This window comes from Trifolium pratense, linkage group LG3 (assembly GCF_020283565.1).
Source record: "Trifolium pratense cultivar HEN17-A07 linkage group LG3, ARS_RC_1.1, whole genome shotgun sequence".
Taxonomy (NCBI): domain Eukaryota; kingdom Viridiplantae; phylum Streptophyta; class Magnoliopsida; order Fabales; family Fabaceae; genus Trifolium; species Trifolium pratense.
In genome coordinates this window covers 42,618,947-42,644,386 of record NC_060061.1, presented here as the reverse complement: position 1 = coordinate 42,644,386, position 25,440 = coordinate 42,618,947, and the positions used below count along the sequence as shown (strand labels likewise).

Below are 25,440 nucleotides of genomic sequence, written 5' to 3'. Positions count from 1 at the left end.
AACTTATGTTATTGAATTTTTAAGTTAGTAGACATAGTGTCTTGTAAGCTTTTGACAAGTCAAACTTTGTTCATTCTAATAAAAATTCTAGCCACTTTATTTGGTTATTTTAATAGTTAATAATTTTCTCATTCTCATTACTACATTTGTCCCTAAATATAAGACATTCTTTACATTTTTTTTTGTTCCTTTTTATAAGACATCTTTCAAATTTTCAAGGGCATTAATTATTTTTTACCAACATACTCCTATTAAATTGCATATTTTTCTACAATCTATAATAAATACTTTAGAAAAACAAGAACTAATTATCTTTCTTAAAAGACACCGGTTAGCATGACCCAATTGTAAAAACAATACCAATTGTCAACAAATTTAAAGTCACAATTCACTTTCTTAATATCCACAATTTTTCAATGGAGTCTTATAATTAGGGACGAAGGTAAAATAATGTTGCAATATTTGTTGGGGTTAATTACTTAACCACTATGAACAAAGAATGAACGAAAATGAAGAATGAACAATGAGAGAATATGAATTATTGAATAAGCAGAAATTGATTAAAGAAAAAGAGTAAAAAATCTTATTGTTTCACAAATGGCCTAGTAGTTTATATACAAGAGATTTTTGCTTCAAATACAAGATAACTACCTAAGATAAAACAAAACTAACGAATTACAACTGTACATAGCAAACTAGCTAGCTAACACAAGTGTAACTGTACTTAACAACTAACAACTAACTAACCGTTAACTACAATGTTTGAATTATAAAACCAATATTATTCTCGTTTTTTGGTTTTCTCTTATCTAACGTTTACTCCATAGTTTTTTGGTTTTCTTCTTGTTCTTGGGCTATCTTAGCTGATAAAATCTGGCCACCCCTTTCAGGAGGCTTCTTGGTTTCTTTGTTAGCTTTTTTTGGCCTTATTTATTGGGGTAACCCCTTCTCTTATTAAAAAAATATTAAATAAAAACATAACATTAGAAAAATTAAATGATTGGACAACAACATTGGGGACATTTATCGTCTAGTCTAAGTGCATATGAATTCATGTCCATTCAAAGGCAAAAACGAAAAGGACAATGATTTAGCTGCAGTTTTGGTACCCGTGGCTCACTCTGTATTACAAACTGAGATATACAGTGTATGTTCAAGGTTTAAATCCGACTTTGCACATAAAATGCAATGTCTGTATCAACTGTGTTAAGTTTATGGTGACAATTTTATTAAAATTTTAATATCAATATTTTGTTAAACATATGTGTTCTTTCAAGACTAAATTTTAAAATCTAACCAAAAACAAAAATACTAAATTTTAATATCTATATATAATATATAATTAATGCAGAAAGATGTTAGAAATTGAGTTGAGATTTACCTTTGGAGGAGATGGTAAATAGAAGAACCCACCTCAACGCCAAAATTAATTTTTTTTTTTTTTGTCGTACGTCGTACGTAGATATATAATATCCACCAATAAAGCCACCAACCCCGCATCTAATGGTGAATTTGAAATGCCTAGTTTTTTTTTATTTGTTAACCTTTGAAATGTCAAGCTTAACATCAATATTAAAAAACTTCTCCGATCCCAAATTTATTTCTGATCCTTTTAGAATTTTGTACATAGATTAAGAATTAATAAATATTGATAAGTTAAGTTATTTTTACGTTTATTTTATTAACAATAACAAAATTTAATGAATTTTTTTAGTTTTTATAAGGATACAAATGATAAAACATTATAATTATAAAGTGGGTCCAGTCAAATCCTAGCCGCAAGTTTTTTTTTTTGTTTCAAGTTGACCATGGTGTAAAAAAAAGGGATGGAATGTCAAAATCTAACATTAATCCCTCCGGTAAAAATCACACCAGGAGAGGATTCATTTTCATTTTAAGGACGCACGCATTACACGTTTCTAACAAATTCACAAGTTACATCAAAACAAAAAAAAATTCACAATATTATTGTAACAAAGAAAAAAAAATACTCTATATATTTTATGCACATTTTGAGAACAATTAAGTAGAGAAGTTTAAAGCTAAGGCAGCCATGACCTCTCCTTCAAAGCTTGTTCTCCCTTTATTATTTGCTCTAATTATTTTATTATTGATCCCTTTGAATACAAACTTTTCAAATTTCTTCACCATTGAAACCTTGTCAAATTTCTTTGCTTCCTTTCATGAAAAATCAAACCACCAATCCAATAATAAGCAAGAAAGCAATATAGTGCAAAGCTTCAAACTTTCTCTAAAGAGATCCAATTGGAGATATCCCTTCATTGGCTTCAAAAACATTGAAGATCCGGCTTCCATTAATCCGTTGTTGCTCCCAGAACCCCCCTCGACTTTCCATAACCGTTCAATTTCCCTCAATGCAAGCAAGTGTTTTCTAGCTAGTTTACCTCATGATGCTATAACACACACCAATTGTTGTCCACCTATACCATCACCCTTTAAATTCAAAGATTTCAAAGACTTTGCATCTTCAAATAGTCCTCTTAAAGTTAGAAAACCATTTCACTTAGTTGGTGAAGAGGTTATAGCCAAATTTGAAAAAGGCATTGCTCTAATGAAAGCACTACCTAAAGATGACCCACGTAGTTTTTATCAACAATCCAAAATCCATTGTGCTTATTGTAATGGTGCTTATCATCAACAATATCCTTTTGAGAATCTAAAAGTTGACATTCATAGATCATGGCTTTTTTTTCCTTTCCACCGTATGTACCTTTATTTTTTTGAGAGAATCTTAGGAAATTTAATTGGTGATCCAAATTATGCATTACCTTTTTGGAATTGGGACTCAATAGAAGGGATGCAAATGCCAAAATATTTCACACCCCTAAATTCTTCACTTTATCATAAACTTAGACACTACAACCACATGCCACCACATGTTGTTGATCTTAACTATAATCTAAATGACAGTTTTGTCCCTCCTTTAAAACAAATTTCTTTGAACCATGCCACTATGTACAAACAAATGGTTTTAGCTTCTACAAAAGAATTATTCATGGGAAGTCCTCTTAGACTTGGAGATGAGTCTCATCCAGGTATATTGAATGATTTAACATAGATACAAGTTAATTGTATTCTTTAAATCCTCGTAATCCCTCTGATTTCATATATCAGCAAAAGTTAACTTTTTAGATTCATTGAAAATTTGATATATCTAGTTTGTAATATAAACTAGCTAGATACATTAATTTTTCAATGAATCTAAAAAATTAAGTTTTACTTATATATATAAAATCGAAGGGAGTAATTTTTAATAATGGATTATTGTCGATTCGATTAATTAAATAATTGATCTAACAGGTATTGGTTCCGTTGAAAGTGCTCCTCATAACACCGTTCATAAATGGGTTGGTGCTTCTGATACACCAAACAATGAAGACATGGGAACATTCTATACAGCTGCTAGAGATCCAATTTTTTATCCTCATCATACAAACCTAGATAGATTGTGGGCTGTGTGGAAAAATTTGGAACAAGGAAGAAAAGATTATAGTGATGATCTAGATTGGTTAGATTTTAATTTTTTCTTTTATGATGAAAATGCCAATCTTGTTCGTGTGAAGATAAGAGATTCTATTGATACAAAAAAATTAGGATATGTTTATCAAGATGTTAATATGCCATGGTTAAATTTTAAACCTACATCAAAAATTAAGAGTAAGAAACTAAGGGAAGCTAATAAAGCTAAAATTTTGATGTCAAAGGAAAAGACATTTTTTCCTTTAGCTTTGGATTCAATAAAAAGTGTCATTGTGAAGAGGCCTAAGAAGTTAAGGAGTAAGGTAGAGAAAGAACAAGAAGAAGAGGTTTTAGTGATAGAAGGTATTGAATTTGGAAGTGATAAATCTATAAAATTTGATGTTCATGTTAATGATGATGAAGATGAGTTGAGTGATCCTGATCAAACAGAATTTGTGGGTAGTTTTGTTAGTTTGCACCATGGGCATAATGGTAAAATTAGTACAAAGTTTAAGTTAGGTATATCAAAAGTGTTGGAGAATTTGGAAGTTGATGAAGATGATGATTTGGTGGTCACTTTGGTCCCTAAGATAGGTAAAGGAGAGGTTATTATAGGGAACATCATGATTGAGTTTTTGCAAAAATAAGAATTGTGGGATTTATTAAATTTTGAAGTGTGTATGTAAATTATAATTTTGTAAGCTCAACAAGATATTTTGCTACATGTATTGAATTGATTGATTAATTATGTATGTTTAGAAATGATGTTTTAGATATTGTTTTATTATATTTGTAAAAATGTTATAACTTTTTTGATAAAGAGATGTTGATCTTCAATTTTTAGAAATATGCAAAAAGACAAGAAGTTGATATCATGTAATTAAATGACCCATTTCAATATCACACATTAGAGATCTCATACATATGGTTCACCTAAGTGCAGCACACAGTTGTACAAAGTAGTTAATCCCAACCATTAGAAAGTGATAATGGTTATAATTCACTAAGTACAGTTTTGTAAAGTTTCGAATTCAACTATTCATTTTTTATCAAAAAATCAACAGTAATTATTGGGTTAAGGCACTAACATCATATAATTCGTTTCTATCTCAGAACTCACCCAGAACTCTGAATTACTAGGATCCCCTTCCTCTATGAACCAAAAGGTGAAAATAAAAAAAAATAAAAAATATCGTTGCCAGTTGCCACCTAAGTGCTCTCTTCTCCATCAAGTTATGTCTTATTCTGCTTCTTACAAAATAATTACTTGTATTATACCAATAAAGTATTTGGACACTTGTCTATGTGAGTTTAGCTCAGTTAGTAGGGATATCGTACTGTATGTATAAGAGTTGGGGTTCGAATTCCGGACACTTCACTTATTCATCTTTAAAGTGAAATTTCTAGCCATTAGTCTACTTGGTCATTTTAATAAAAAACACTCTTTAAATTTATTCTTTATTATAAATACATAATTCTAATTGTACCATTATTAAAAAAAAAAAAAGTCAAATAATTCATTCCAATGCTAGTGCATTAATTAGAGTGACTTATTTTACATGCTGGTCTAAGGTTAGTTTTGAAATAACACATAAAATTTTAGAATTATTAGGTGCTATGAAAATAATGTCTCATTGAATGAGCCAACCACTAACACAATAGAGTAGCAGCAAGAGGCCCAAGGATGAGAATGCTATTTCTGGTAGCAAATGTGGCAACTGGTTCAACTAACATCCAGAGACAACCGGCATAAGAAAACTGGTTACCGGAATGAACAGTAGAAGAATCATAGCAGAGGTAGGGGCTATTCCATTTCTTGGCAGAACATCATTTGACTGCATTTTTCAAACTATCTATCTATAACAAGATTTTGATCATAGCAGTAGGAGCAGTTGACAACATATTTGAAAGTACTTGAATCAGGAACCACTACGTATGGTAGCAAGCAAAAACGTTGCAGCAGAAGTACATAGCTTATATATGAAGGATGATTGTAAAGGGCAAATTGGAGCAAGTTCTATTGCATTATTCACTCTTGCAGTTTGTAATTTAGTTCTTTAGTGAAATCACTCATGAAATTAAACATATCGAAATCACTCATGAAATTACACATATCGAAAGTTAGTTCTTTAGAATCTTCATCTTCTACCTAACAATATTCTTGCAACCAGGGTAACCATTAATACATACTTTTCAGCACTCTCTAGTCTCTGTCCATTTAACATATATATGTGGACCACATTTTCTCATGGTACACCTAATATGGGGACTGATTCCATATTAGATCAAAGTAAATGACCATTAACCATTGAGAGTGAGAACAATGTAGATATTAGCATTAGGCAATATCATAAACTATAAAGTCCTTATTACTAGAAAGATCAAGCAAACTATATATTGTAAATTAGACACGTCTATAGAGAACTGAGACATAAAAATGAATGCAGAAGTGGAAACAAGAGTAACCACTCCACAAACTGTTTGGAAGAACAATTCCATGGACCATGGACAACACTGCAATGAGAATCAAAGCTAATACAGTTCCTGCTGACAAATAAACAGTTGGGAAATAGCAAGATATAGTTCTATTCTTTCTTTGTGCTTACTCCCTACATCACAGAGATAACATGTCATTGCTAGATCCTTTTTATATCATGCAACACGAGACCCTTGAGTGGTGAAAACAGACATGTATTTCACACACCGGTTGTTGGCCTATTATCCATTGCAATTGATAATTAGAGACATGTAAGTATAACATTGTCCTATATCTTACATTTTCCGATTATTTCGTCAATCGGAAGACAACCGTTTGCAGGTCAATCAGTGTGTCAGCAGAAAATTAACATGCCACCACATTTTTAATACCAATGGAATTGACAAAATATTAGAGCCAAATATGTACCAAAATCAGTATCACACAGGGACAAAATTAAAGCTGAAAAAATGAAGGCTAGTTAAAACTTGGAATTTAACATACAAATTCCCAGAAAATATGATAACAGTTGATCTAATTGAAGTCATAAACAAGAAGACGAGTACTAACTCAATCCCTTAAAGACCATTTTTTCTGAACATGTGCAACGAGACAAAGTCATGACCTCAAAATAGCTAAAAATTCAAACCACCAAATCCAGCAGTTGGACGTTTGAAGCTAATGTAACGAACAGCAGGATGGGGACAATTTTCTATCTAACTTACATGGTCTATATGTTATCAATACACAAAAAGTTGACAAGTTGCAGAGGCTTTCGGGCATGGGGACAATTTCTCTTCTATTTCAGACTTTTTTTGCATCCATCCGCTCCATACTTTCATGGTTTTTAAAATTCTTGCATTCTTCAAAATAAATGTTGGTAAGATAAGCTCACTTTCTAGGCCTCCTATATCCCGAATAGTGCAAGTTTTAAGGCAAGATGAAACACATTCTGGAACTAACTCTGGTTCTTCTACCGAATTTTCTTGATCATCAACACTGATATATCTTGAGCCCTATTAATAGTACACATAAATTAAAACAAAACATAAAGGTGTGATGACAAAAGATAAATCAAATGTGATTCTTACACTTAACAAACCTTGGAAAGTTCAAGACTTTGAAGCTTAGGGCAGTGATGGAGCATTTTTACCACCAACTTCCAACTATTGTTGAGCTTCAAGTAGATCAAATTATGAAAGATAGGAATGTCAATGTAAGTGCGCTGCTTCGGATTCTCCTAAATTATATAAAAAAACAAACCATCAAATCATGGCAAAACTACCAACAAAAATTATTTAATGTAATCACTTGTGTCGGTGTTAAGTAGATTGACGTAGCATTCATCATATCATATTCATAATAAAACAGACCTCATCATCTTTATCGTCTGTCTGGTCATATGTGTTCAACTTCAATGTATCTAAGCTAAGAGACTTAACAGTTGAAAGTGCTTTCAGTGGAAAATGAGACCACAAACTCTCCATGATTTCAGCTCTAGTCAATTTGGGTAAGCTTAAGCTTTGAAACATTTGAATAACCTCAGAATCTCTAGAACTCAAAGTGTGACAACTATTCAATAATTGTAGATCCTCAAGAATTGGACATCCAGATAGAAGCAAAACAAAATTTCGACCATAACCGAAGTAAATATCATCGAAATGAAGTGTTTTGAGACAGGGAAATCCAAATTCAACTTTAGAAACAAACAAAAGACCCTCCACACTGAATCGACAGAGTTTAAGACTTACAAGGGTTCTACATGTGAGAATGCTCTTAGGCAGTTGAGGTAAGTAAGCGTCTCGTTCAGGATCGTAAGTATCTGGTTCATCAATGTCATGATTGAGATTAAGATGCTTTAGATTGCGTCGAACAACGACGTTGATCCATCTGACTACATGTGGAAAACTGCGATGATAAGCAAAGTGATGATTAACGTATTGAATGTCGAGATGGAAACTGTCCAGATTATAACCAGCACCGTCACGAGAGGCTAAAACGGAGTAAACAGATTCGTTAAATTTGTTATTGGATTTGATGCTATTGATTGTGATGTTGGTGAAGTTGAGATTGGGAACAGAGATCCAGAGACGAATCCATCTCTTGGATAAAATGCTTGTTGCAACAGCTTCTTTGGTGGGGAGGAAAGAGAGAATGCGGCATAGAATCTCTTTCGGTAATTTGCTTATCCTATTCTCCGGCCGCCGCATTTCTTCTTCTTCTTCACACCGTTAGGGTTTCACGCTAAGAAAAATTCCCGCCAAAATTACGCTAATAACTCTCCGATGATCACCATAACTTACTTTATTTCTAAAAATATTTACTCTTTATGTTTTTAAATAGGCTTACAATAAAAACAAACTTTAAAAAGATAACAACTAACTTATTCTAAATCTATTATCTTTTAAAATTTTAAAGATAACTATCCTAATAGTAATAACAAACTATAAAAAAAGGATAATAACAACTAATAATTTTTTTAAAAAAAAATTGGTATCCGGCTGTAGGACCAACTAATCTAAGGGGACCAATCTCACCGCTCACTTGTAGGGCCCCATTTAAAGTCAGAGTTGCTTTGTATGGACTTAGCCCACCGAAATTGGCACCAGGGGGAATCGAACTTGAGACCTTAAGAGGAGCATACTCCAAGGACTCAAGCCAACACCACTAGACAAACCCGGTTTAACAACTAATAATATTGAACATAAAACAAACTTAAAAATATAAAAACAACTAATCCTAATAAGCGGGGTAAGAGCTCATATGTTTCTGATGACGCGCAACTTCTTCGATGCTCGTAGCTAGTCCTCCTACATCAACATTATATAAGAAAAATGTTACTCCCTCCGTTTCAAAACTAATTGTCACAATTTGACCCCATATGCACTATTCATGCAAGCTATTTTACCAATTTTTTTATTAATATATAAAGACAAATATTAACATATAAGATTTTTTTTTAACAAGCTAAAATAATATATATCGAAGCAGAACTAGACGACCACCAAAATCGATTCCCAAAAACGATTCTTTAAACGATCCAAGATCGATTCCCAAAAACCTAAACGCCTCGGATCACCTCCAATAGAACGGGCCAAATAAAGGATCTTGATAGATTTGTCTCAAGGAGTTTTATCAAAATATCAATTTTCCATAATTTTTAATAGTAATATACAACTAAAGAAATTAATGATCAAAATTGTGCATCAGCAAGTGTACAATAGTCAAATGCAACTATTATTTTGAGACGTAGGGATTAACTCGTAAAAAAAAATAGTATAGTTCTAATTTTAAATATTTTTTGTACTTAACTATTATAAATTAAATAATGAAGAATATCATATAGAAATACTATATAGAAGTACAAATTAATTCAAGGATGAAAAAATAACTAACTTAAAATTTAGTCTTTTAGTCTAAGTGCTATAAAAGATGGATCTTGAGCTCAAAACAAACTTATACTCCTACTATATATTATTATCTTCTATTTTAATTATATTATAAAAAAAATTCTTTATATTTGAGACTAAAGAGAGTACTTTTATAGACTAGTTTTTTTTTTGACAAACTTTTATAGACTAGTTAAAGACTTCATTAGAGTGCGTGTGTGGATGAAAGAATTATTTTAGGTAATTTAAATTGAGTTTAAAGATGATAAGCAGTCTATGTAATGAAAGTTTACACAGACATCCAATGAGAATTCATCACTCTTTCATGTCATATAAGTAGTTTCAAAATAACCATACATGAGTGGGGTGATGAGACAGAAAGATAAAACATTATTGATTGTTTGTGTAACATTGTTTTCCTCTGTCTGTTTATATCCTTTAATCTCGTTTAAATTTTGTGAGTAATTTAAATTCTCTATGTAAATTACATTGTTTCCATGATTACTTAAAAAAAAAATGAAACGATTTATGAGGTGTTTTTTCAAAATTAAATTAGGGAATTTCAAATTGTTAAATTGGACTCTATACATTTTTAAGTATAACAAATTGATCTCTATAAATTTTCAAAAAATGACAAATTGGTCTTTATCATTTTTCATAATTGAAGAAAATTCAATTGAAGCAATTAAATTGTTTAAAAATTTATGGAACTCACTAGAATTTTTTTTTAATTATAATCTTTTTTTAAAAATTTTCACATATTAAAAACAATACTGTATATGTAACGTAATTATTGTGTTTATTTTGTTAAAAAATATTCTTCAATAATAATTCTTAACCTTTTATCTCCCAAGATAAATTAATGCGAAGATTATTACTACTAGTAAATACTTCTTTCGTTCCAAATTGAGTGACAAAGTTGACTATATTGCACTATTTACACATATTGTTTTGACCATATTTTTCAACGAATAAATAAAAATAAATATTAGTATATAAAATGTTGTTGGATTTGTTTGGATGAGTATTTTTAAAATTATCAAATTTTTATAATTTTTACTATAATATATAATTAAAAATATTAATCGTCAAAGTTATGTATCAGCATGCGTGAAACAGTCAACTGTGTCACTTAATTTGGGACAGAGGGAGTATGAGAAGTCGAAAGATTTTGTTGATGGAATAGAAGTAATAATGACAAGAGGCAGGTAGGTTATAATTACTAGCACAACAATTCATAAATGAAGAACTTTGCTAGCAAGCTTCAATGTCACTATACTAATACTAGTAGTTCTATAAAAGATACACAAACAAACTATACATTATTCACTCTATCATCCATGGCTAGAACAAGTCCTACCCAACTCCCCATCCGTTTCTTCAAGATTATCCTCCAAACTAATCTTCAAAGACTTGTAAGCATTTCTATTAATTACTACTACTTTATTATTCACATATTTTTTTGTTTATCTATTAAATTGCAGTTTATTACTCTTACAGACACATACATATAAGCAATAGAAATTTGATTATATATATATAGTTAGAAGTTGATTATCACATATTTTTTTGTTTATCTATTAAATTGCAGTTTTTCACATTTCTATTAAATTTCATTGTTCTGATCTACCATATTCCTCAACTTAGATGAGTGTTGTATTTCTGGATTGAATATTTGATTATTTTTGTGTACTGACCAAAAGGGGTTCTTTTAATTTCACAGAAAATACCAAATAAGTTTACAAGGAGACATGGAGTGAGTCTATCAAATCCAGTGTTGATCAATCCTCCTGATGGCACCAAATGGAAAGTTTATTGGAAAAAAGTCAATGGTGAGATTTGGTTTGAAAAAGGTTGGAAAGATTTTACTCAAAATTACTCTCTACAACAAGGTTATTTGGTGTTATTCAAATATAGAAAAGGAACTTCCAACTTCAATGTACTAATACTTGGCCAGAATGCAATGGAAATAGACTATGGTTCTTCATCTGACACTGATGATGATGAAAATGACAATGTTGGTGATAGTGATGATGAATCGGTTAAGATTATAGATGGAAAGAACAATAGTATTGATCATAGTGATGATGAATCAGTTAAGATTTTGGATGAATGGCTTAAACGGAAGAAGAACAAACAAATGTCACCAATAGGTCGATCTCCTCGACCACATAAGAAAGTTAGGGGTATGTATGGATTTCATTTTCTGTGTCTTTGTATTATATATTAGTTTGATGAAATTTTCTATAAAACTTTCCATTTAAAATGAAGGGTTAACAAAAGATATATTCTTAGTTGCATGATTCTTCAAAATTCTCAATATGTTCTCAAAGAGTTTCTTAATTGTTTTACATTGCACACATAAATGCAGGTGAGACTGAGAACATTACTAAAAGAGCTCAGGAAGTAGCTGCAAAATTCATCTCAAGCAATCCTTTTTTCACAATTCTCATAAAGCCTTATCATCTGGTAAAAGGTCAGCTGGTAAGGTTTCAAACACTAAATTTGGTTTATTTCATGCAGTGCTATGCTATGTATAACATATATATATGTTATATATTGGTGCTTATATTATGCAGTATGTACCGAGTTTAAAAGGTGTTACTGAGCACAAAGAGAAGTATGTGATGCTGCAGATTGGAAAAAGATCATGGAATGTGAAACTGCTTCGTTGTAATGACGAAGAAAAAGGACGTCGCCTTTCAGCCGGTTGGAATTTGTTTGCAAGTGAAAGTGGACTGAAACCAGGAGATGTTTGTGTGTTTGAACTGATAAACAAGAATGATTTAGTTTTTAAAGTTCATGTTTTCTAAAGGGGACAAAGTTAATGTAGGGGTACCTATTTTGAGTAATAGTAGCACTTTCCTTTCCATTAAATGGGTGAGTGAAATGCCCTTTAGCTTTGGTTGTAGTTGAACTTGATTTTGAAATATTTGAAGGAATACTCAATTGCCCATCATCATGAATGACAAGTTTCTTTTATTTCTATCAAATTTATTAAATCCTAGAAAGGCTGAACTCACATTCATATATATATATGCATCACTAAACTCAGTCACATCAATAAAACTCGTTGCTACCGCAAGCCAAGCACCATTCAAACCATTTGTTACTTCGCGAAAACCTGACACTGTTTAGCATTTTCCTTTCTTAATTTATATGTGACAATCCTAAACAATCCGACTCGTTTTATTCATATTTTATATTCATTTAATAACCCTATAAAATACATAAATTATGTCGCTTAGCTCAATTGGCAGGGACATCACACTATATGTGTAGGAGTCGGGGTTCAAACTCCGAACACTCAACTTATTCATCTTTAAGGTGGATTTTCTAACCACTAGACTACTTGACAAAAAAACATAAATTATTGAACTCTAATAAAAATGTGCAAGATCAAATATGAAGAGCCGAATGAGTCATGAGTTTGTTTAGAGATGTAATAATGACATTAGGCAGGTTAGGTAGCTTAATTATAAGCATTCATAAATGAAAGAGCTTTGCTTGCTCTGACCACCATAATGTCATTGGAGTGTACTGTATGAAACAATCAATCAAACAACACATTATTCACTCAGTCTCCAGTCTCCACTTCAAACTCCATCATCCATGGCTAGGAGAAATGCTACTCTCTCCATCCGTTTCTTCAAGATCATCCTCCAAACTACTCTTCAAAGACTTGTAAGCATTCATATTAGTACTATTTTTTACATCAAATTTCTATGATATTCTGTAATATTATGTCATATATTTGCATTTCACATATGGTCTGTTTATTTTAGTACTACAAATTTTATTACTTATACACATCACGCATGAATGTTTACATGAGTGTTGTATTCCTAGAAGGAATACCTATATTTGATGGCTAAGTCCATAGTACGAGACAAGTTTTTCACCATGCATAAGTACATCTCACCATTGGATCAAATGAGATGTAATATGTCATATTGATCCAGCGGTAAAACTTATTGATCCAGTGATGAAAACAAATTTGTGCATGGTGAAAGACTTGTCTCAGGTGTGCATGTTAGACAAAGTCATGTTTGATACCTTTTGCTTAGTGACCAAAAAAGGGGTTATTTAATTTTTACAGAAAATACCAAATAAGTTTACAAAGAGTTATGGAGTTAGTCTATCAAATCCAGTGTTGATCAAGCCTCCTGATGGCACCAACTGGAAAGTTTATTGGAAAAAAGTCAATGGTGAGATTTGGTTTGAAAAGGGTTGGAAAGATTTTACTCAAAGTTACTCTCTACAACAAGGTTATTTGGTGTTATTTAAATATAGAAAAGGAACTTCCAACTTCAATGTACTCATACTTGGCCAGAATGCAGTAGAAATAGATTATGATCCTTCATGTGACACTGATGATGATGAAAATGACAATGTTGGTGATAGTGATGATGAATCAGTTCAGATTTTGGATGAAAAGAACAATAGTATTGATCACAGTGATGATGAATCAGTTGAGATTTTGGATGAAAGGCTTAAACGGAAGAAGAATCGACAAAGATCACCATTAGGTTCTACTCGACCACATAAGAAAGTTAGAAGTATGTATTGATTTCATTTGCATGTATTTACAATATTACATATATTTTGTTAGAGTTACCAAAGATATATTCTCTAACAGAAGTATTCTTCAAAACTCTCAATGTTCTCCAAGGGTTTCTTAATTGTTTTACATTCCACATATAAATGCCAGGTGAGACTGAGAACATTACTAAAAGAAGTTCATGCTTTAATTGGCCAAAGGGAGATAAGAGCTCAGGAAGTTGCTGCAAAATTCAACTCAAGCAATCCTTTTTTCACAATTCTCATAAAGCCTTGTCATCTGGTAAAGGGACTGCTGGTAAGGTTTCAAACACTAAATTTGGATTATTTCATGCAGTGCTATGTATAACATATATGTTATATATTTGGTGGTTATATTATGCAGTGGATACCAGGTTTAAAAGGTGTTACTGAGAACAAAGAGAAGTATGTGATGCTGCAGATTGGAAAAAGATCATGGAATGTGAAACTGCTTCGTTGTAATGACGGAAAAAAAGGGCGTCGCCTTTCAGCCGGTTGGCGCTTGTTTGCAAGTGAAAGTGGTCTGAAACTAGGAGATGTTTGTGTGTTTGAACTGATAAACAAGAAAGATTTAGTTTTTAAAGTTCATGTTTTCTAAAGGGGGGATACAGTTAATCTAGGGGTACCTATTTTGAATAATAGTAGCACTTTCCTTTCCATTAAATGGGTGAATTGAAATGCCCTTTAGCTTTGGATGTAGTTGAACTTGATTTTGAAATATTTGAAGGAATGCTCTTAGATACATCAACTTGCAACAACCACTAAGCAACTCCATATGTAATGAGAAAAGGCAGAAATAAAATTTCACAATCTTCAAAAGTTAAACCTGCATAAAATGATCCCTCAAAAGTTAAATCTGACTGTACTGCCTCATCATAGTAACATTCATCAGTAGAGTAACATTTAATGTAATTAGCTAGTAAAGCACTATAACATCTTATTGTAATTCTTAACAAGTATTGCTTTATCATAACTCAAACAATCTCTTCTCTTCATGTCATCAACTGTACGTAGCCACTAAAATCAAAATATATACACGGTGTTTCTGATCAGTACTGCAGTTGAGTTCACATAAAGCCATGCTTCATTGCCAAATCCTCAACAGCCTGTCTTTCACTTTTCAAGTAACCACCAAGAAAGTATCAACTGTTTTCAGAGGCCAAAATCTACATGCAAAATAAAAAAAAAAAAAATTATAAGTTAGTTGAATTGCATAAATTTAATAATTTGTAAGTCAATTTTCCCATATAAACTACTAAGAAGATAATCCTATCAAGCTAAGAAGCTAGGGTTCTACACTAAACTAAGTAAAAGACATTAAAAATTACTCTAAGAAATACTAAAAGACAATAAAAGATAACTTATTCATTTTCATTCATTGGTTTGATTTGTGTTCAACACACTACATTTATACTACTTCTAAATGGATAAAACCTTAGATGGGTCTAAAAACCCAATTAACTAACAATTCAACCACTACAAGAATACATTCATTTATTGACGGTTTTAAATAACACTTATAGAGGGTTTAAGCCCTCAGGAAGTTACTGGCGGTCTACACCCTTAGTAAGTGAGACAAAACCCTCACAAGATTAAAAAATAATGTTTTTTAAAGGACGTATAACTTAGTGGCGGCTTAAGCCGCCGATAACTTAGTGGCGGCCTAAACTGCCAGTAAATTTTGCAATCCCATAATTTAGTGGCGGCCTTGACCCTTGCAAAATGTTTAAAAAAAAAAGGGTCAGATCTCATATTCTTTCTTCACTAAGTGATGGAGGAACACAAACATCCAACAAGTCACAACTCTTCTCTTTTATTAAATTTGGAAAAATTTTACTTACCTACACACTTTTTTTCAAAGTGTTCAGGTAACAAAAAAAAATTAGAAAAATTTTACATACCTGAACACTTTTTTCCAAAGTGTGTAGGTAACAAAATAAATTTGGAAAAATTTGACATACCTACACACTTTTTTCAAATTGTTCGGGTAAAAAAAAAATTAAAAAAATTTTATATACCTGAACACTTTTTTCCAAAGTGTTCCGGTAACCAAAAAAAATTTACATATCAGAACATTTTTTTCCAAAGTGTTCCGGTAACCAAATTTTTTTCTTCAGGGTTTTAGTTTATATATGAGGGCAAATTCGTCCATTCAAAATTATTGTTGGGGTAGATTGACAATTGTTGTGCTAGAAAAAAAAATTCCACTTATAGATGGCTTTTGGCCCCTAATAAATTGCTGATTTCTTGTAGTGAAGTAAAGTCCAACTAATAATATAAATACTATTAATACCTAAATTATTAATAAATTACTTCTCTTTAAAATTACTGTTTTGCCATCCACCCTTAATAACTATTGTGGGGCTATAAAGCACAGAAACGTGACACAATACCGATTCGGCGATACGGAAATTTTTCTAAATTTTCGATACGATATGGTCATGATACGTTATTTAAAAATTAACTTTAAAGTTAAATATATAAATGCACAATATGTAAACGTAACTAAAATCGTTAGTAATAATAAATTCACATTCAAATAACTCAAAATGAGCAAACAAGTAACAATTACATATTTTAAATCAAGTACTACCCCAAAAGGACATATAATTAGTATCATCCAAAAAAAAACATCAGTTCTAGTGTACTACCCAAAAAGGACATACTCCCTCCGTCCCAAAATGAGTTAGCAGTTGACCGAGACACGCATGTCAATGCATAACTTTTTTTTTAAACAAGATGTCAATGCATAACTTTGGCGACTAATATCTTTAATTGTATAATAGTATAAATTATAAAAAATTGATATTTTGAAAATACTCATTGGGACGAACCTAACAACATCTTATATGTTAATATTTATTTTTATTTATTAGTAGAAAATATTCTCAAAGCAATATATGTGAATAGTACATATATTCAAAATGGCGCATTCATTTTGGGACGGAGGGAGTAGTTAGTTATTCATAAAGAACATCATACTCTAACATTCACTACTACTTAAGGAAACACGAAAAGTAGTGAAACATGGATTGTATCAGTCTCCTCTCCTCCGTTTCTGACATCAAAGAACATTAATTGCCCGTTACTTCTCCGATACGCGTATCGGATCGATATGTGTATCAGAGAAGTATCTGACACGTATTGATCATTTTTTTAAAAAAAATATTATTAATTGTCTGATACTTCTCCGATACGCGTATCGGGAAGTATCAGACACATATCGGTATCGAATACATGTCGGACACGATACTTCATCATTTTTGAAGTATCGGAGCTTCATAGTTGTGGGGAGTTTTGTAAAATTACAACATTTATTTATTTATAGTTTTTCTTAAGAAAAATGTTAACTAGTGTTCCTGAAGTACTAGTTAAAGAATCAATACAAATATAAAAAATATAAAAAATATAAAAATATAAGAAGTACTAGCTAAATGGTCTTAAAATTTATGCGATTAACCTTTTAAAAATATAAAAAATATTATTTTCAATACAAAATTTACTTATTATAATTTTCTTAACTATTATTTTTTTTTACTACGTAGCACGACCCTTTTCTTAATTTATGTGAAACAATTTTAAACAAGTACTACATCTAACTCTTTTTATAAAAAAAATAAATAAATAAATAAAATAAAAAAATTCATATTTTATATTCATTTAAGTATATATTTGATCTATAAAATAGTTATTGAACTCTAGTGTATTTGCAAGGGAGGTATACTAATAAAAATGTGCAAGATCAAATATGAAGAGCCGCATGGGTCATAAGTTTGTTTAGAGATGTAATAATGACAGGCAGGTTAGGTAGCTTAATTATAACCACTAACAAATGAAAGAGCTTTGCTTGCTCCTCTGACCGACCATCATATATATAGGTAGTAATTGGAGTGTATGACACACAATCAAACATCACATTATTCATTCACTCTTCACTTCAAACTCTCTCATCCATATGGCTAGGAGAAATGCTACTCCCTCCATCCGTTTCTTCAAGATCATCCTCCAAACTAATCTTCAAAGACTTGTAAGCATTCAAATTAGTACTATTTACTTCAAACTTCTATCCTATATATATATACATGTAATAACTAGACATACATTATGGCATATTGCATTTCACATATGTTTTGTTTATTTTAGTACTAGAAATTTTATTATCCGTATACACACCACCCATGAATGTTTAAATGAGTGTTGTATTCCTAGAAGGAATACCTATATTTGATGGCTAAAGTAAAAAAGTTTGTTGCCTACAATGCCTGCAAAATTTGCATTTTAGATAGCGAACATGTCGACTGTAAAAAAAACAGTCCCATGCAGTCAAACAGTGTCAACATGTGACAAAATGTGATTAACCACGTGTATGGCTATGACATAGCTTCAACCAATGAAACTAATTGCTTGTTGAATTCTATAAATTGACAGCATTTATGCCAAAAACAAATTCACTCATTCTCTCCCATTCTCTCGTACTTTCGAATTTTACATTTTTTTGTGTTAATTTTTCATTGCTTCGTATAAACGGTGACATAGTCTGTCTTCGGTTACTCAAGTAGATCCAACCAGTGTTATTTAGTCATCATGGTTGGCAACGTTGTGGTAATCGGCGAGAGATATTTTGTGGTCAAATTGAAAACGATATGACTAACCGAAACGGAGACCAGTCAAATGGGACTCAGGGTCGTATCTGAGGGAGGGCGAAGAGGGCGACCGCCCTAGGTCCATAAAAAAAACTTTAAAATTTGGGCCCCAATATTTTTTAGGGGACTAATAGACCCAACAAAAAATATATACGAAATTCTTAGTTTTATCCGTCGCTTCTTATTCTCTCTCGGTGAACATATAATTGTATCAAGTATCAATTATGAATTTTGGAAGGGTGGTCTTCGAGCTCGACGTTCCTTCATGCAACTCATATGGATTGCTTGTGTATGGGTTGTGTGGACCGAAAGAAACTACAAGTTATTCAAAGGCTCGGCAAACTCTTTACATTCTATGTTGGACAAGATCAAGACTTTTTCCTACAGGTGGTTGAAAGCGACGAGTAGTTCCTTAGCTTTGAACTGCCATAGTTGGTGGTCTAGTCCTATGCTTTGCTTGGGTCTTGTATAGTTTCTTTCGGTTTTGTATTTTGACTCTATTGTATCCTTACTCAGTCTCTCTTGGAACGCCTTGTGCTGGGAAGATTTTTCTTAATATATATATATATATATATATATATATATATATATATATATATATATATATATCATTTTGGCTTGTTCAAAAAAAAATTATGAATTTTGGTACAATGATATTTGATTTGGTTGATAATTGATGAATTGATACAATATATTTTTTTTTGTAAATTTGGTATCCGGCCTTAAGACCGACTAATCCAAGGGGACCAGTCCCACCGCTCACTTGAGGGGGCCCCATTTAAAGCCAGAGTTTTTTGCTCTGTATGGACTTAGTCCACCGAAATTGGCACCAGGGGGAATCTAACCTGAGACCTTGAGAGGAGCAAACTCCAAGGACTCAAGCCAACACCACTAGAATTGATACAATACTCCCTCCGGTCCTTTTTATAAGGAACACTTAGGGCAAAAAATTTGGTCATTTTTATAAGAAATCTTGACCAATTTTCAGATGTTTTAAATGTTCAATTTCACTTATGCCCTTATTTATTATGAGAGAGAATTTAAAAATAAGTAAGTTAGTTGAATAAAGAGTAATTAAATAAGGGTATACATGGAATAAATTTAAATTTATAAGAGTATTAATTGAAAATAACTATGTTAAATGTGTTTTATTGGTCTGTGTGATTTTTTCAAAGTGTTCCTTATAAAAAGGACCGGAGGGAGTATTACGTAAGTATCAATGATCAAATTCTCTATGCGTACATATCTCTTATATATACTCATATGAAGTATCAAATTCTCTGTGAAACCACCTTCGTACTACTTTTCATCAATACACGTATACAAATTTTTTTCTTCTAGCAATCTCACTGCATATCAACACACACTCATCGTCTTCATCTATATTTCTATCTACAAGTCTCCAACTCATCCGTCATTCCTAGTTTTCTTTTATATAACATATTGATTTAAACACAATTATTAATGACTTTGCATGATTGCATTTAGAAATGGTGGTAGGAATTGTTTTATAAGAGTATTTTGATATTAAATAAAAAGTTTAGTGTTTTTTGAGAATTCAAATTTTTTATACTACAATTATTAATTAAGGTCCAAATTGTAAATTCTCTCTTAAGCCACCAAAATCTTAGAAACGCCCCTGATGGGACCTTGCCAAATATTTGCACTTTGGGACGATGGCATTGCTTAGTTCTCAGTAGAGGAATGACAATGCAGGAGGGGCCTCAGGCGTATGTGTTGACCAACTCAAGGTCCTTAAGTACACAAGGTAGCTGAGATCAACATAGTTTTTGGCTTTATTGGAGAATATGGTGTTGTCAACCAATAACATAAGTATGTTATGACGGCGTAATTTCGTACATAAACATGCTTGCAAAATCCACGTCCCTCTCAGTTTGGTGTGCATACGAAAACTCTCGTGCCCATTTATCCGCTCTTTTTTTGTTTTGTTATTGCGATAACTTGTATATATTTAACTATATTTTTTTGGTATTTTTCAAGTTCATTCATTGGTTTATGTGTTTTTCTTTCATCTTTCATTCTCTCAAACTAAACAACCCTAACCAATGAAATATGTGTTTTTAAGGTATTCAATAAAAACTTTAAACCATTAATTTTAATGGGTCTCAATTACATGTCAATTTTTTTTTTATTTTTTTAAAGATAATTCAACATTAAATCTTGTAAGATTCGTATTCGTTATAATATTATTTATAACTTATGTATCATGCACCACTTGAAAAGTCTCTGCGGACTAAACCTATAATTTTGAGGTAATTAAACCGATATTACGATTTTGTTGATAAATGTAACTACTCCTACTATGTAAGTAATTACACTAGCTAGGCAGGTAGCTTTGCTTACTCTTAATTACCGCTACTACATAGCTAGGTAATCATTCGTGGGTATGATTGATTTGCTACATCAATGTCACTGGTGAAAAAAATTGACATACACAATATAGACACGTTAACTCCATCAAGTTCAAAGTTCAAACTCCATCCAGCTATGAGAAATGTTCTACCCAACTCATTCCGTTTCTTCAACATCATCCCAAAACCTAATCTTCAAACACTAGTTAGCAATACTATGTACCCAAAAAAAAGTAATAAGCAATGTTTATGTACGAGAGGATAATTACTTTTTAGATACATTAAAAAATGAATATATTTAGACTATATTATAGACTAAATACATTTATTTTTTAATGTATCTAAAAAGTGAATCTCCTCTTATATTAAGGATCGGAGGGAGTATTGGGCTTCAATGCCATTTTTCATTTCGCATATATATAAGTTTAAAATACATTTTTCATCATCCTATATTTTTAAAAAATGAAGTGATTTTCAAAATACAGGACTAAAATTTAATTTATTTTTTAAAGTAGGGAGTGACAAATACATCTAAACCTTGTTTATATTAAAGGAAAATAGGGCAATGTTATGAAGGCAAGTAGAAATACTATTTTCTTGGAATTTAAAGTTTTTTGCTTTGTTTTTTTGACATATCTTGAAATTTAAGCTGTTGGTAGTTCCAATAAAATTAAGTTATTCTGAGTTTAATCTTTATTAAATTTTAATGGTAATTTATTCCCCCATAATATTGCCGTAAATAAGAATAGTTTATACTCCCTCCGATCTTATATATAAGAAAAGTTTTAGTTTTTAGGTTCATTGTAAAATGGATGAATCTAGATTATATTATAGTCTAAATACATCCATTTTACAATAAACCTAAAAACTAATACTTTTCGTGTATATGGGACCGGAAGATATATTTTTTTAATTAAAAAATAGATATTTTAAGTCTCTCGAAATAGTCCGTAGAAAATGTAAATAAGGATTAAAAAAGAAAAACTTTTTTTAAGGATTAAACTTAAAACTTGTAATTGCGATAATAAGGAGTCTGAAACCACTTGATGTTAAAATTGAATAGCTGAGATATACTCTCTTCGTCTTAAAATAATTGTCACTTTAGGAATAAAATTTTGTCTCAAAATAATTGTCATTATCACTTTTCAATGTAATATTTTTCAATTATACCCCTAATAATTACTATATGCATTATTCTCAAGGAAACAAACCTATAACTGGACCCAAAAAAAAAACCTATAATTTACAAGGGTGATTTACTAAAAATATTATATCTTTTAACAACGTCATTACATTTCCTAATATTTGTGAAACAACTTTCAATAACAATCTTTTTGAGACGGGGGGACTTTTATTGTGTACCGTTCACTCAAATAATAATAATTTTTGAAAAGAATTGAATAGCCGAGGTATAACATGAGGTAAATTTTTAACAAATCCCAACTTAACAGGTAGAAATATCGAAATTGCTAGTGTCGGACACCATGACCAAAGTTCGAACCTTCATTCATTTACTTTGTGTGTGTAAATTTTCAATTGCATGTCATTTCATCTATTTAAGAAAAACATGAGGTGATTTTGATTGAGTGGATGTGCTATTGTAATTGTAATAAAAATGTGAAAGGCTAAGGCTCTGATTAACAAAAATAGTTTATGGTCGATAAGATAGTTGATAGCTTATGGCTGATGGCTGATAGCTTCTAGCTGATAAGCTGGTTGAAGTGTTTGGTAAAATTAACGGTTCAACTGACTGATAAATGTAAAATGACATCTTTAATTCAATAATTTTTTTTATCAAATTAATACTATTTAAGATACTTAGAATTTAATTTATTTTTTTTTACAATATTTTAACTTTATTAATTCAATAAATATATCTTTCAAATATTATTATTATTAAACTAATTTTTATATGCTGAATTTTTTAAAAAAAGTTATTTTCCTTTCAATTGATATATTTTTTGAAAAAATAACAACAAAATATATTCACAATATAGTATAATGGTTAATTATAGTAAGGTACGTTGTTTAAAAAAAAAATTATAGTAAGGTACGTACCTATGAATTGAAAAAAAAAATATGCTTTAGCCTTCATATTTGAAAATAGATAATAAAGTAACGTTAAAACATACTATATACATGTGATTTTAAAAGAAGTAACGTTAAAACATGCATTTACTTATTTTATTTTAAATTCTAACGATAATAAATTATAAATGGTAAATATGGATTTTAGTTAAAATAATAAGAGTAAAAAGAAAAAATGAAAAGTTAGAAACTATAAGCTCAGAAACTACTTAAAATACTTTTGACAAAGAATTTATAAGTCGGTAAAAAACCTAAAAGTTCTTTCTAAAAAGACTGTTACCAACCAGATCTTTTAACATATAAACCATAGACAAAAACTAAAATTAGCTTTTTTGGCTTCTCACTCAGAGCCTAAATAGGAAGAGCCGCATGAGTCATGAGATATAATAATGACATTAGGCAGGTAGCTTAATTATAAGCATTCATAAATGAAAGAGCTTTGCTTGCTCTGACCACCATAATGTCATTGGAGTGTACTGTATGAAACAATCAATCAAACAACACATTATTCACTCACTCTCCAGTCTCCACTTCAAACTCCATCATCCATGGCTAGGAGAAATGCTACTCTCTCCATCCGTTTCTTCAAGATCATCCTCCAAACTAATCTTCGAAGACTTGTAAGCATTCATATTACTATTAGTACTGTTTACTTAAAACTTCTATCATGTAATAAACTACACATACATTTTGTCATACATTTCACATATGTTCTGTTTATTTTAGTACTACAAATTTTATTACTTATACACATCACGCATGAATGTTTACATGAGTGTTGCATTCCTAGTAGGAATACCTATATTTGATGGCTAAGTTAAGTCCATAGTACGAGACAAGTTTTTCACCATGCATAAGTTTGATTTTACTATTTGATCGATACATCTCACCATTGGATCAAATGAGATGTAATATGTCATATTGATCCAGCGGTAGAACTTATTGATCCACTGATGAAAACAAATTTGTGCACGGTGAAAGACTTGTCTCAGGTGTGCATGTTAGACAAAGTCATGTTTGATACGTTTTGCTTAGTGACTAAAAAAGGGGTTATTTAATTTTTACAGAAAATACCAAATAAGTTTACAAAGAGTTATGGAGTTAGTCTATCAAATCCAGTGTTGATCAAGCCTCCTGATGGCACCAACTGGAAAGTTTATTGGAAAAAAGTCAATGGTGAGATTTGGTTTGAAAAGGGTTGGAAAGATTTTACTGAAAATTACTCTCTACAACAAGGTTGTTTGGTGTTATTTAAATATAGAAAAGGAACTTCGAACTTCAATGTACTCATACTTGGCCAGAATGCAATGGAAATAGACTATGGTTCTTCATCTGACACTGATGATGATGAATCGGTTAAGATTGTAGATGAGAAGAACAATAGTATTGATCATAGTGATGATGAATCAGTTGAGATTTTGGATGAATGTCTTAAACGGAAGAAGAACAAACAAAAGTCACCAATAGGTCGATCTCCTCGACCGCATAAGAAAGTTAGAGGTATGTATGAATTTCATTTTGTGTTTCTTTGTATTATATATTGTTTTGATGAAATTTTCTTAATTGTTTTATATTGCACACATAAATGCAGGTGAGACTGAGAACACTACTAAAAGAACTTCATCACTGAATAGGCCAAGGGAAGCTAGAGGTCAGGAAATAGCTGCAAAATTCATCTCAAGCAATCCTTTTTTCACAATTCTCATAAAGCCTTGTCATCTGTTAAAGGGTCAGCTGGTAAGGTTTCAAACACTAAATTTGGATTATTTCATGCAGTGCTATGTATAACATATATGTTATATATTTGGTGGTTATTTTATGCAGTGGATACCAAGTTTAAAAGGTGTTACTCAGAACAAAGACAAGTTTGTGATGCTGCAGATTGGAAAAAGATCATGGAATGTGAAACTGCTTCGTTGTAATGACGGGGAAAAAGGGCGTCGCCTTTCAGGCGGTTGGTGCATGTTTGCAAGTGAAAGTGGACTGAAACCAGGAGATGTTTGTGTCTTTGAACTGATAAACAAGAATGATTTAGTTTTTAAAGTTCATGTTTTCAAAAGGGGACAAATTTAATGTAGGGGTACCTATTTTGAGTAATAGTAGCACTTTCCTTTCCATTAAATTGGTGAGTGAAATGCCCTTTAGCTTTGTTTGTAGTTGAACTTGATTTTGAAATATTTGAAGGAATACTCTTTTGTCCATTAAGAATGATAAGTTTTTTATATTTCTGTCAAATTTATTATATCTTAGAAAGGTTGAATTAACATTCATAGTATATGTCATTTGTTAAAAAGAAAAATGAATTATGGATGGATGATGACTAGGTTTGAGTTGTGAATTTAGTTACATACTCCCTCCGTCCCGAAATATAAGGGAAAATGGGTCAACAAAAATTGATGTATTTGGTTAAA

The 25,440-nt window shown here is 31.2% G+C and overlaps 5 protein-coding genes across 6 annotated transcripts; 4 read left to right on the top strand and 1 right to left on the bottom strand.

Annotated features, from left to right (window-relative positions):
* Nucleotides 1-1,930: 1,930 nt before the first annotated feature.
* On the top strand, nt 1,931-4,245 carry LOC123912860 (polyphenol oxidase I, chloroplastic-like). Its single transcript, XM_045963439.1, has 2 exons — nt 1,931-3,056; nt 3,322-4,245. Exons 1-2 carry the CDS (start codon nt 2,054-2,056, stop codon nt 4,125-4,127), a joined length of 1,809 nt encoding a protein of 602 aa, XP_045819395.1. The 5' UTR covers nt 1,931-2,053; the 3' UTR covers nt 4,128-4,245.
* A 2,146-nt stretch (nt 4,246-6,391) lies between these two features.
* Nucleotides 6,392-8,258, bottom strand: LOC123912859 (probable FBD-associated F-box protein At5g38565). 2 transcript variants are annotated; one of them, XM_045963438.1, is made up of 3 exons: nt 7,330-8,258; nt 7,059-7,193; nt 6,392-6,972 (listed from the first exon to the last, which is right to left on the bottom strand). In XM_045963438.1, exons 1-3 carry the CDS (start codon nt 8,164-8,166, stop codon nt 6,697-6,699), a joined length of 1,248 nt encoding a protein of 415 aa, XP_045819394.1. In that variant the 5' UTR covers nt 8,167-8,258; the 3' UTR covers nt 6,392-6,696. The 2 variants fall into 2 exon arrangements, with proteins under 2 accessions (XP_045819394.1, XP_045819393.1); XM_045963437.1 differs by having other exon boundaries at nt 7,059-7,196; nt 7,330-8,257.
* A 2,377-nt stretch (nt 8,259-10,635) lies between these two features.
* LOC123912858 (B3 domain-containing transcription factor VRN1-like) lies at nt 10,636-12,257 on the top strand. The gene is made up of 4 exons (XM_045963434.1): nt 10,636-10,760; nt 11,069-11,531; nt 11,717-11,829; nt 11,925-12,257. The coding sequence occupies exons 1-4, from the start codon at nt 10,686-10,688 to the stop codon at nt 12,156-12,158; spliced, it is 885 nt and encodes a 294-aa protein (XP_045819390.1). The 5' UTR covers nt 10,636-10,685; the 3' UTR covers nt 12,159-12,257.
* Nucleotides 12,258-12,903: 646 nt separating this feature from the next.
* Nucleotides 12,904-14,524, top strand: LOC123915146 (B3 domain-containing transcription factor VRN1-like). Its single transcript, XM_045966295.1, has 4 exons — nt 12,904-13,029; nt 13,445-13,904; nt 14,057-14,208; nt 14,291-14,524. The coding sequence occupies exons 1-4, from the start codon at nt 12,958-12,960 to the stop codon at nt 14,522-14,524; spliced, it is 918 nt and encodes a 305-aa protein (XP_045822251.1). The 5' UTR covers nt 12,904-12,957.
* A 9,018-nt stretch (nt 14,525-23,542) lies between these two features.
* LOC123912857 (B3 domain-containing transcription factor VRN1-like) lies at nt 23,543-25,185 on the top strand. Its single transcript, XM_045963433.1, has 4 exons — nt 23,543-23,649; nt 24,097-24,529; nt 24,621-24,766; nt 24,854-25,185. The coding sequence occupies exons 1-4, from the start codon at nt 23,578-23,580 to the stop codon at nt 25,100-25,102; spliced, it is 900 nt and encodes a 299-aa protein (XP_045819389.1). The 5' UTR covers nt 23,543-23,577; the 3' UTR covers nt 25,103-25,185.
* The last annotated feature ends 255 nt before the right edge of the window (nt 25,186-25,440 follow it).